The sequence below is a fragment of the Schistocerca serialis genome, chromosome 7, assembly GCF_023864345.2.
Source record: "Schistocerca serialis cubense isolate TAMUIC-IGC-003099 chromosome 7, iqSchSeri2.2, whole genome shotgun sequence".
Taxonomy (NCBI): Eukaryota; Metazoa; Arthropoda; class Insecta; order Orthoptera; family Acrididae; genus Schistocerca; species Schistocerca serialis.
In genome coordinates, this window is record NC_064644.1 from 290,258,011 (window position 1) to 290,270,187 (window position 12,177).

At 37.9% G+C, this 12,177-nt stretch overlaps 1 protein-coding gene across 4 annotated transcripts in view; it reads right to left on the reverse strand.

The window, feature by feature from the left end:
• The window catches only part of LOC126412622 (uncharacterized), a 160,383-nt gene extending 149,504 nt beyond the window's left edge, over positions 1–10,879 (reverse strand). For 2 of the 4 annotated variants that reach the window (XR_007575325.1, XM_050082295.1), the window contains exons 1-2: positions 10,173–10,879; positions 9,234–9,523 (exon numbers count right to left, since the gene is read on the reverse strand). Coding sequence is in view for 2 of the 4 variants with exons in the window: in XM_050082295.1 (XP_049938252.1) it covers positions 9,234–9,523; positions 10,173–10,652 (770 nt within the window). In the remaining 2 variants the exon portion in view is untranslated. The remainder of the gene's footprint in view (positions 1–9,233; positions 9,524–10,172) is intronic. The other 2 variants (XR_007575324.1, XM_050082294.1) reach the window with 2 other exon arrangements.
• Positions 10,880–12,177: the final 1,298 nt, after the last annotated feature.

Sequence of the window (12,177 nt, forward strand, 5' to 3'; positions counted from 1 at the left end):
TGTACGGTCTTACACTGATGATGTAATAGTTTGCCTTGACCTTCAACAGGAGTTCCATTCAGTCAAATGCACAGAATAGGTAGAGGTGGGCACTAATTCATTGTCTATCCTTGTGGCTCAATGGACTGTTTTTATGCATTTATCGAAAAGGTAACTTTGGATTTCTCCTTCAGTCGGCTCATGAAACGGACAGGTGGTAAGAATTCTGTGAGAAAAACTGTGTGTTCTATAGTTCTCTACACAAATGGGCTATCAATGGAAGGGCATAGCTTTCAACAGTTTTTGTGCCTGAAATGCACTGCCTGTCTCAATTATTGGATTCCATTACTCATGCAGATTTACTGTAACAAAATGCTTACTTTCTTCCAAGAGGGACACTACTAAATAGTGAAGTGCGCGTGGAAGATGGTTATTTCCTTTATTTCTTTACATTCCATTTGGTAGACACAGGACAAGAGGATTGGTCTGGTGTTCTCAATAAATTTGATCCCCTGTTATTGCCAGCATCTCCGATGCAGAGTTCCTTCCTCCCATCAATTCCCACTCAGGGGTACTAACCTGCCTTAGGCGAATATTTCCACCTCAGGTCACATCTCCCTCATCAGAGATAGAGAGATCAATTGGTGATTGGTAAGGTATCAGCTCAGGCAATCACCCTTCCCATGGTCTGGCCTTTACCAGGGAGCATGTGTCAGTCCCGCTTCTCAACCCATTTGCTGGGAATTACTCTTTATCCAACCACCCTTTGTGTGCCAAATGCACGAGCAGGCCCACAGTAACACACAAGGAGAAAGAGAGGATAAAATCGAAAGAGAAAAAACATCAAAGTGAAGAATATAAGAAAACGGTGGACAAGAGAAGCTCAAGGAAGAACATCCTCGAAAGAATAGCAGGATAGACCTTGTAACGGAACATATTAAAGGCTTTACTTTAATGAAGTATGTGATACCCTCCAAATTCAACCAGTTTAACGAGTATTTATGATTATAGAACAGTTATTGTGTATGTTAACAATGATTGCACAACATGTCTCCATAAACAGTCAACCCATTAAATTATACTGAATAACTGACCCACACAAAAGTTAATATCACTTGATCACTGATACAGCAAATGTCATCATGTAAAAACACTAAGTTTATCGTAAATAATTAATATGAAGTACGAAAAATAGTAGCCAACTTAGGTATTTTGGATCTCCTTAAATAAAAATCACCCAGTGAAACCTATTTGTTCACTAGGAGTGTTTTCACTCAGTATTCACGTAATCAATCCTATTTTAGACGAAAACCAATGTAATTCTTAATAATTCATGTTACTTACTTATTTATGCAAATTAGGGAAGTCAATTGACAAACTTCTAAAAAATGGCCTTTTTGTAACAGAGAATTATTCTGTCAAGTCAACAAATCTGTCTGTCATTTTCATAACATGTTAAGTTATGTCACTCGATGCAAATTAATAACTTATCTGCACAAATTATGATAACAGATGTACATGTGACTTATAAACTATATCTCTTTTTAGTAGTTCTTTGACAAGGTTATAAATACAAGCAGCAAGAAGGGTCGAGGAGGCAGTCGGAATGTCACTTTGGTAAAGTGTGTTTGTGTGTTATTGTCTGAGGTGGATAAACAATGCAAAGATCATGTAAAGGAAGTACTACTTTGTGTTGTGTCATGGTCTTTGGTGGACAGTGGAATTAAGATGGCCACCAGAGTAATAAATATATGAAGGTTACATATTTGTTGGTTTTGCTCGTTCTTTATCATCAAAAGCACATAAAAAACACGGACCTCATGTTTTTAACCCTAGACAACCAGATTTAGAGCCAGCATCAGCATTGAGACACAGCAGCGATCCAGCAAGCAGCAGCGATTACTACAACGCATTTTAATGGCGCCAACCTAACATCAAGTGCTAACAAGCTCCGTAAATGGGAGTGAAATAGCGCGATTACAGCAATTAGCTATATCAACGACCAGGCGACCATTACAACCTTCAGCATGGAAAAGGAAGTAGTACCACAATGGCTGGGGCTCTGCACACGTCAAGCACATATTCATCAAAGAGTGTGAGCCCCTTATGATGTGGGGCTGGAGGATAATAGTGTTGCCAATGCACTGGACACATTTGACAAAGCTTTGCAAGTACCTACAAAACTGACAACACAGGACACTCCAGAAAGAACTACTGAGATTAATTTGTAACTGACCACTACCACATGACTTTCTGAAACATCAGTCACAAAGTTGTTTTAATTCTTGTATAGGGATGTAGTAATGTGCGTTTTTTTTTTTTTTTTTTCTTTTTTTTTTTTTTTTTTTTTTTTTTTTTTTTTTTTTTTTTGGGAGGGGTGGGGGGGGGGGGGGTTAGGAGGATACATCTGACCCCACTTATACCAGACATTGTCTATAAAACTACATCTAATGATGATGTGGAGTGTGAGGTCATAAATACACAGAGACAGAACACTCTACAATTATTTTGCTTCTATATTATTTTCCGGAATGTGGGTTGTGGTGACAGATTGATCTGTAGAGCTCTAGGTTAGGTTAGAGAGTAACAGTTTGGTCACAAGCTGAAGAAGTTAATGACAGTGAATACAAAACCTTGGCTGTGGTGATCACTAATAAGCGATGTAATCCAAGGTCTATGTCAGGTTCAAAGATGACATCTACATCTATATTCTGCAAATTACTGCAAAGTGCATGGAAGAGGGTACATCCTGTTATACAGTTATTAATGTTTCTTCCCATTCCATTCACATATGAAGCATGGGAAGAATGATTGACTGAATGACTGCGTGCGCTGTAATTATTTTAATCTTCTCCTCACAATCACTAAGCGAATGGTATGTAGGGGTTGTAGTATATTCCTAGAATCATCATTTAAAGCTGGTTTTTGAAAGTTTTATGGTAGACTTTCTTGGGATAGTTTACGACTATCTTCAGGAGTTGGCCAATTCAGTTTCTTCAGCATCACTGTAACACTCTCCCATGGGTCATACCTATGATCATTCACGTTGTCCTTTTCTGTATACATTCAGTAACCCCCATTAGTCCTATCTGGTACAGGTCCCACACACATGAGCAATATTCTAGAATGGGTTAACGAGTGATTAGTAAGCAATCTCTTTGGTAGACTGATTGCATTTCCCAGTATTCTACAAATAAACCAAAGTCCACCATATGCTTTATCACAACTGAGCCTATGTGATCATTCCATTTCATATCTCTACAAAGTGTTACACCTAAGTATTTGTAGGAATTCGCTGATTTCAATCGTGACTCACCGGTATTATACTCACAGAATAGTATGCATTTTGGTCTTGTGAAGTGCAGTTTCTGAACATTTAAGGTAAGTTGCCGATCTGCACCACTTTGAAATCTTATCAAGATCAGACTGAATATTTATGAGTTGCTTTCAGACAGTACTTCATTACAGCTAACTGCACTATCTGTAAAAAGTCTGAGGTTACTACTAATATTGGTTGTAAGGTCATTAATAAACAACATGAAAGGCAAGAGCCTCAATATACTTCCCTGGAGCACAGCCAAAGTTACTTCTACATCTGTCAATGACTCTCCATCCAATATAACATACTATGTCCTCTGTCCAGTCACAGATTTCACTTGATATCGCATACGATCAAACTTTTAACAATAACGCAGGTGTGATAGTAAGTCAAATGCTTTTCAGAAATCAAGAAATGCTGCATCTACCTGACTGCCTTGATAAAAAGCTTTCAGTATGTCATATGACAAAATTGAGAGTTGGGATCCACATGATTGATGTTTTCAGAATCCATGCTGGTTGGTGTGTCGAAAGTAATTCTGTTCAAAATACCTCATTACGGTTGAACTCAGAATCAATGGACGGAGGTCATTCTTTCAAAATATCTCATTACGATTGAGCTCAGAATCTGTTCTATGGTTCTACAACAAAGTGATGTCAAAGATATTGGACGGTAGTTTTGTGGATCACATCTACTACTGTTCTTGAACATGCGAGCTACCTGTGCTTCTTTCCAACCACTGGGCACCTTCCCCCCCTAGGTTGTACACTGAAGTGCCAAAGAAACTGACATAGGCATGCATATTAAAATACAGAAATATGTAAACAGGCAGAATATGGTGCTGTGGCCAGCAGTGCCTATACAAGACAACAAGCATCTGGCGCAGTTGTTAGATCAGTATATTGACAGGTTATCAAGATTTAAGTGAGTTTGAATGTGGTTTTATAGTCTGCGCAAGAGCGCTGGGACACAACATCTCCAAGGTAGCGATGGGGGAGTGGGGACTTTCCTGAACAACATTTCATGAATGTACCTCTAATATCAGGAATATGGTAAAACATCAAATCCCTGACATTGCTGCTGCCAGAAAAAAAATCCTGAAAGAATGGAGACCAACAACTGAAGAGAATAATTCAATGTGAAAGTAGGGCAACCCATCCGCAAATTGCTGCAGATTTCAATGCTGGGCCATTGACAAGTGTCAACATGCGAACAATTCAATGAAACATCATTTATATGGGATTTTGGAGCCAAAGGCCCACTTGTATACCCTTGCTGACTGCACGACACAAAGCTTTATGCCTCGCCTGGGCCCGTCAACACTGACATTGAACTGTTGATGACTGGAAACACATTGCCTGGGCAGACAAGTCTTGTTTCAAGTTATATTGAGTGGATGGATGTGTACAGGTATGGAGACAATCTCATGAATCCACAAACCCTGCATGTCAGCAGGGGACTGTTCAAGTTGGTGGAAGCTCTGTAATGGTATGGGGTACATGCAATTCCATTGATATCGGACCCATGGTACATCTAGATATGACTCTGATGGCCGCCGAGTAAGTGACGCCAGAAACTATTTCCAGAAAGTTAAGTGATTTAGACAGGAATATAATTTAATTTAATGCCGATAACAAATTAAATACGTGCATTAGTGTATCGTTTAGTCTTGTCGTTGAAGGTTTGACTTTTCTTTGCGTATTTTTTCGGAAAACATGAAAAGATCGTAACTTCGCGAAGTCGCGCTTAGGCTTAAATTTTGTAAACGTGTTTGTTTCTTGTTTCATGGTAATTTAACTAGTTTCTCGGTAACAAATAAGTAAACTACCGTAAATAGCGTATAACTTCATTGTTTTAAAACAGATTTCAGAAAAACAGCGTAACTTTATATCAGAAACTTGCTTATATACATTTGTTTATAGGCTTAATTCTCGTAACGTTTTTGGAGAATCAAACTTTAAGACCACCGAGCGAGGTGGCGCAGTGGTTAGCACACTGGACTCGCATTCGGGAGGACGACGGTTCAATCCCGTCTCCGGCCATCCTGATTTAGGTTTTCCGTGATTTCCCTAAATCGTTTCAGGCAAATGCCGGGATGGTTCCTTTGAAAGGGCACGGCCGCTTTCCTTCCCAATCCTTCCCTAACCCGAGCTTGCGCTCCGTCTCTAATGACCTCGTTGTCGACGGGACGTTAAACACTAACCACCACCACCACCAAACTTTAAGTATCTCGTTTAACTGTCCTTTTTTTCATTCCATCGAGTGAAATATATAATAAATAGCGTATACCTTCATTGTTTTAATACAGATCTCAGAAAAACAGCGTAATTTTAAATCAGAAACTTGCTTATATACATTTGTGAATAGGCTTAATTCTTGTAATGTCTTTTTTTGATTTTCGGTAATTTAATTTATTTATTCTAGCTAAAGTATTATTTTTGCCATGAGTGAGAAGTGCCTGACTTGCCGTAGAATTGTTAGTTCCGGGGTTTGGTGTGATGGATACAGTAGTTTTTTTCACTGGGGGGACTGCAGTGGTGTGGGTGTCGGGGAAGTGGATCAGGCTCATCAGTGGTTATGTAGGATTTGCAGCAGAGATAGGAAGATAGTGGAACAGGAGGGGAAAATTGCTGCCCTTCAGGCTGAGCTAGATCAGGCTAGGGAAGATCTGGACAGGTTAAGGAGGGAGAAGGGCAAAGAGAGGTGGGAAGTGGCAACAGGTAACAGAAGGAACAGGCCTAGAACTAAGTCTGACAGTTTTGTGGTGAATGTCAAAAATAAGTTTGACCTGTTGCTTCAGTTAGAAACTGATGAGCCTCAAGCAGAGGTAGGTGTAGACAGGACACAACAAACTTTCAATAGGAAATTGAAAAAGAATGTAGGAAAGTCATCGAAAAGGGAGAAAGTTTTGTTGTTAGGCAGTTCTCATGCCAGAGGTGTAGGCCAACTTCTGCAGGAGGAATTAGGACCAGAATACCAGGTCACAAATTTTTTCAAACCAAGTGCTAGTCTGGATCAGGTGACAGGGGATTTAGGTTCACTCTGTAAATGATTTACCAGGGAAGACACCGTGGTTATTGTGGGAGGGCCAGGGAACAGCATCGACAGAGATCCTGGGTACAGTATAGAGTGTGACCTGGTAAAGATTGCGTCGGCATCGAGACATACCAATGTTGAATTTGTATCTGTCCTGAGACGCCATGACCGGCCTCATTTGAACTCTTCTGTTTGGAGAGTTAATTTGGAGTTGGAACGGCTGTATGAAGTACTAACAAAATGTCAGTTTGGTTTCCAGAAAGGTTTTTCAACAGAAAATGCCATATATCCTTTCACCAATCAAATTTTGAATGATCTGAATAACTGAACACCACCCATTGGGATTTTTTGTGATCTCTCAAAGGCTTTTGATTGTGTAAATCATGAAATTCTGCTAGACAAGCTCAAATATTGTGGCATGAGTGGGACAGTGCACAAATGGTTCAATTCATACCTAACTGGACGAGTGCAGAAAGTTGAAATAAGCAGTTCTCATAATATGCAAGGATCAGCACATTCCTCAAACTGGGGAACTATCAAGAATGGGGTTCCACAAGGGACAGTCTTGGGTCCTTTGTTGTTCTTAATATATATTAATGACTTGCCATTCTATATTCATGAAGAGGCAAAGTTAGTTCTCTTTGCTGATGATACAAGTATAGTAATCACACCTGACAAACAAGAATTAACTGATGAAATTGTCAATAATGTCTTTCAGAAAATTACTAAGTGGTTCCTTGTAAATGGACTCTCACTGAATTTTGATAAGACACAGTACACACAGTTCCGTACAGTGAATGGTATGACGCCATTAATAAATATAGACCTTAATCAGAAGCATATAGCTAAGGTAGAAAATTCCAAATTTTTAGGTGTGTACATTGATGAGAGATTAAATTGGAAGAAACACATTGATGATCTGCTGAAACGTTTGAGTTCAGCTACTTATGCAATAAGGGTCATTGCAAATTTTGGTGATAAACATCTTAGTAAATTAGCTTACTACGTCTATTTTCACTCATTGCTTTCATATGGTATCATATTTTGGGGTAATTCATCACTGAGGAATAAAGTATTTATTGCACAAAAGCGTGTAATCAGAATAATAGCTGGAGTCCACCCAAGATCATCCTGCAGACATTTATTTAAGGATCTAGGGATATTCACATTAGCTTCTCAGTATATATACTCTCTTATGAAATTTGTTATTAACAACCAAACCCAATTCAAAAGTAATAGCAGTGTGCATAACTACAACACTAGGAGAAAGGATGATCTTCACTATTCAAGATTAAATCTATCTTTGGCACAGAAAGGGGTGAATTATACTGCCACTAACGTCTTTGGTCACTTACCAAATAGTATCAAAAGTCTGGCAGATAACCAACAAGTATTTAAGAAGAAATTAAAAGAATTTCTGAATGACAACTCCTTCCACTCCACAGAGGAATTTTTAGATAAAATTAAGGGAAAAAAAATTTAAAAAAATAAAAAAAACACAAAAAATAAAAAAGTTGTTATATTAACTTAAGTATCTTGTTAAATTAACTTAATTATGTCATGTATTGGAAAATTTGACTCGTTCCACATCATTACGAAATATTGTATTCATGATCCATGGAACTAGTATTAATCTAATCTAATCTGATGGGTGACATGTATGTAAACATCCTGTCTGATCACCTACATCCATCAAGTCTATTATGCATTCCAAAGGACTTGGGCAATTCCAGTAGGACAATGCGACACGTCCAGAATTGCTACAGAGTGGCTCCAGAAAAACTCTTCTGAGTCTAAATGCTTCCACTGGCCACCAAACTCCCAAGCCATGAACATTATTGAATACATCTGGGATGCCTTGCAACGTGCTGTACAGAAGTCATCTCCACCCCCTCATATTCTTACAGATTTATGGACAGGCCTGCATGATTCATGGTGCCAATTCCCTCCAGTACTACTTCAGACATTAGTCTGAGTTCATTCCATGTCATGTTGCAGCACTTGTGTGTGTCCGTGGGGGTCCTAAACAATATTAGGCAGGTGTACCAATTTCTTTGGCTCTTCAGTGTATTAAGAAAAGGGGCTAACTCAGCTGCAAATTCAATATAGAATCTGATAATTATTCCATTGGACCCTGGAGCTTTGTTCAAACATTTCAGTTGTTTCTCATTATCACCGACATTAATACAAATTTCACCCATATTTCAGTGGTATAAGGGTTAAATTAGGGCAATTCTCCTAGGTTTTCCATTGTAAAGGAACATTTGAAAACCAAGTTAAGCATCACAGCTTTTAGTCTACTACCCTAAATTTCAGTTCCAGTCTCATCCACTACTGAGTAGACACTAACTTTGGTCCCACTAACATCCTTTACATACAACATGAATTTCAGTGTGTTTTGTGAAAGATCTGACAATCTTCTGTCAGATAGTCAATTTGGTTATCATGCAATATATCTTTCCTCTTACGACGTGCATTTTAAGCATACTGGATTTAGAGGAGTGGTTTATATCCACTGTTTTGCTGACATCTTGGGTCAAAACAGACAAATGATATTGACAGATCCAGTATTTCATTTTTAACTACATATTTTGGGAGAATGTGCATAGAGTTGCAGTCATTACACAGTATTATAAGAACATATTTTACAACATATCAAGAATGAAATGTGATTACGTATCTTTATAACAGCATTACAATCAATTTCCATGTAAATGAAAGTTATTTAGTGCTATATTACTATTATTTTCTCTGCTTCTGTAACTACAGGAAATAGTTACAGAAGAGATAGAAGGCAAATAATGATGATAAACTAGACATCATTAATGTGTGAAAAACTTCAGACGTGCAATCACCAAGAGGATTTCTCAGACCTTATTTAATCCCAAATTCATATTACCTGTAACAAGACGAACTGGATGGTGATAAGGAACTGGTATCATGTTGAGGTTTACAAGCTGGTATAGATTCTGAAGCATTATTTTTTGAGATGGAGGTACGACTAGCAACAGCAGAGTTCTCTTCCTTCACAGCATTGTTCGAATCCTTTCGCTGAACAGCAGGGGCCACAGATGAAGGACGTACATCACTATTATCACACTTTTCAGGCTGCTTTTTAATCAGATTTCCTTGTTGTGTCTTTCTTGGCTGCTGTGTTGCATTTGCACTCCTGTGTTTCCCATCCAGCACCTTACAAATAAATTTGAAATTATATAACATTTTAAGAATTGCCTTTGGTTTTCTAAACCTCATTTACCTATCTGTATCTATATTAATAAATAAAAATGCTATTTATTTGTAAATTACGGTCTTAAATTTCGAACTCTGATAGTAATGAAGCTGTCACAAACAGGAATTCTCACACAATTTGTAAAAATAAAAGGATAGAAAATGTCGTACAAAAGATGGTAACCAACATAGCAACCATTAATACTTTAGATGTATTTTGGTATCTCAGAAGTTTTCATTAGACCCTAACTGAAAGATCATACTGAAAGTCTCTATCCTCCATCACAGTGTATATAAAATAATAGAATGAACAGGTCCCAAACTTCCAGATCTTATCAGACTACAAGATATGGATTGCGAATTTCATCAACGTATTCATTAGAGTGAAAACAATAATATTGCTCTACTAGTGTACCTTACTTCGGACGTTTCGCCAAACAAACATTATGTCATAGTGCATTGTTTACAATTTCGTCATTGAGTTGTGAGCTATTATCTTCTCAATAAATACATACAATTAAATCTAAGTTCGCACATTGTTTGATGCATGGTTGGGAAACCAAGGATCTAGTCTAGACATCGTTGCCAACGAATTATCATGAACACTTACATCGCCCCATGACTGGTGTAAGGACCTCGGCGTTGCTTTCACTTTTCTTGGCATTACTCCTGTCGTACTTCGACGATCAGCAACTTTTTTCATGTTTTCGCTTGACTTTGTAGCTCTCTCATCATCTGCCGACGCAAGATTGATTTCTGGTGTACTGCGAGAACGTCTGCGGTTTTCGCGAGAGGAGCTATTCCGCTCTATTGTCACCTTGACAGTACCGTCATTATTTTCAAATACATCCACACATTTGCCAGAAGCCTTGCGCGCCCGAAATAGCGTGTCTGGCTTCACTATCGCTGTTGGTAGTTTCTTTCCCGACGGTCCAGTAATAAACAATTCAATGTCGCGACTCGCAGTTTCATTTCGCCCAAGCCCAGGCTTCTTACTCTTCGATTTCAAAACATCTTGCAGTTTCTGCTCAACACTTGAAATTTCCTTACTTAGGGATTCTATATTTCTTCTTACCATGCGGCTTGACATGAAGTACGAAACTTATGAATTACGCATTATGGAGCAGAACACACACTACATGATATGTGCACAATAAATTTTCCATTTTGTTTGTATCTGTGAAAACACAGTCAACACTTTCCCAAACACAAGAACGCTACTCCGTCTATGCACATTTGAAATTGAACACAAACATTTCGTCAAAGACTTAAAGAGACAGATAAACAGCGAGAACGACTATGCATGAATTCGATAGCACAGTCAAACATAACAGTCACGACACTGTCTCGTTTTTGTTACCCACTGTGACAACAGCGCCCCAAGCGGCCAGAAAGTATACTTGTGAATACTATATCGGATGAGTGCGAATGCTAACGCTTATATTGGTTTGTATCATAGTTTTTACAATAGGGAGTGTATGTAGTGCCATAAAAACGACAATAAGTAAGAAATGACGTCATATTTGTCACTACTCAGCTTCCTACGAACCTAGGAGATACGAAATGGTATATTACAGGATGATTTATTTACGATTCTCTTGGAACATAAAGACATTTATTGAAGAATGTCGTTTTCCTATAATAACAAAAAATTGCTACCAAACACCAGAAGACCTGATCTTCTGCAGAAAGCAGAGTTTTGTTCGTTACACTTTCAGCCAAATCGGTGAATGTGGAACTTAGGAAACCTACATAGAACGCAATGCCTACAATATTTGACGAATCAAATAAGCCCCGAAACTGTAGCTTAAGAGAGAACTATTTAGACGTGATAAATAACTAGTAAAAAAACAATAAACCTGTTTCCCATCACAGAAGGAACCAGGCCCACAACTGTTGCTAACTCTGAACTACAAATGGTGGGAATCTTCAACACATTCGCGTTTGAAGCAAAAGTAATTAGACTTACAAAAATATTCGCATATTAGTAAAGTCGAGCGAAGTGTAAGAATGGGCGAGTCATTAGACTAAACAAAAAATTTTAAGTGTCAAGGGATGTGCCTATGATAAAAAGAACGTACAATAACTGAAGCATTATTTCCCATGTATGAAATACGTATTGACATTCTCTTGCTTTCAGCAGAGTAAGCTCTAAATACACATATATTCGAAAGTATTTATTCATGAATATGTCTTAGCTTATGTTACTGAATTAGCGTGATTCGGTTGTTTTACATGTAATTCTCGATAATTCATGTCTACTGGTAATTTACTAATGAATAGCATGAAAATATATAATAAGTCCTTCGTCAATTAATTAGAAAATAATTAAAAACAAATATTATCCTTACAATGCATGGGACATTCTGCTTTCTCACCGCTTGGAACGCTAGTGTCGCTCCACTGTCAAACTGTAACAAGTTCCTCACCAGAGAGTGTCGTGAATGTATGTATTACATTACATTAATACTTGTTCCATAGATCAAGAATAAGATACTTTGTGGTAATGTGAAACATGGCAGCTTAATATAAGTTTTCATTACAAAATGGGAATTATTATTATTATTATTATTTACAGTTACTACTTTATATTTAAAACTTCATGTATTGAGTAG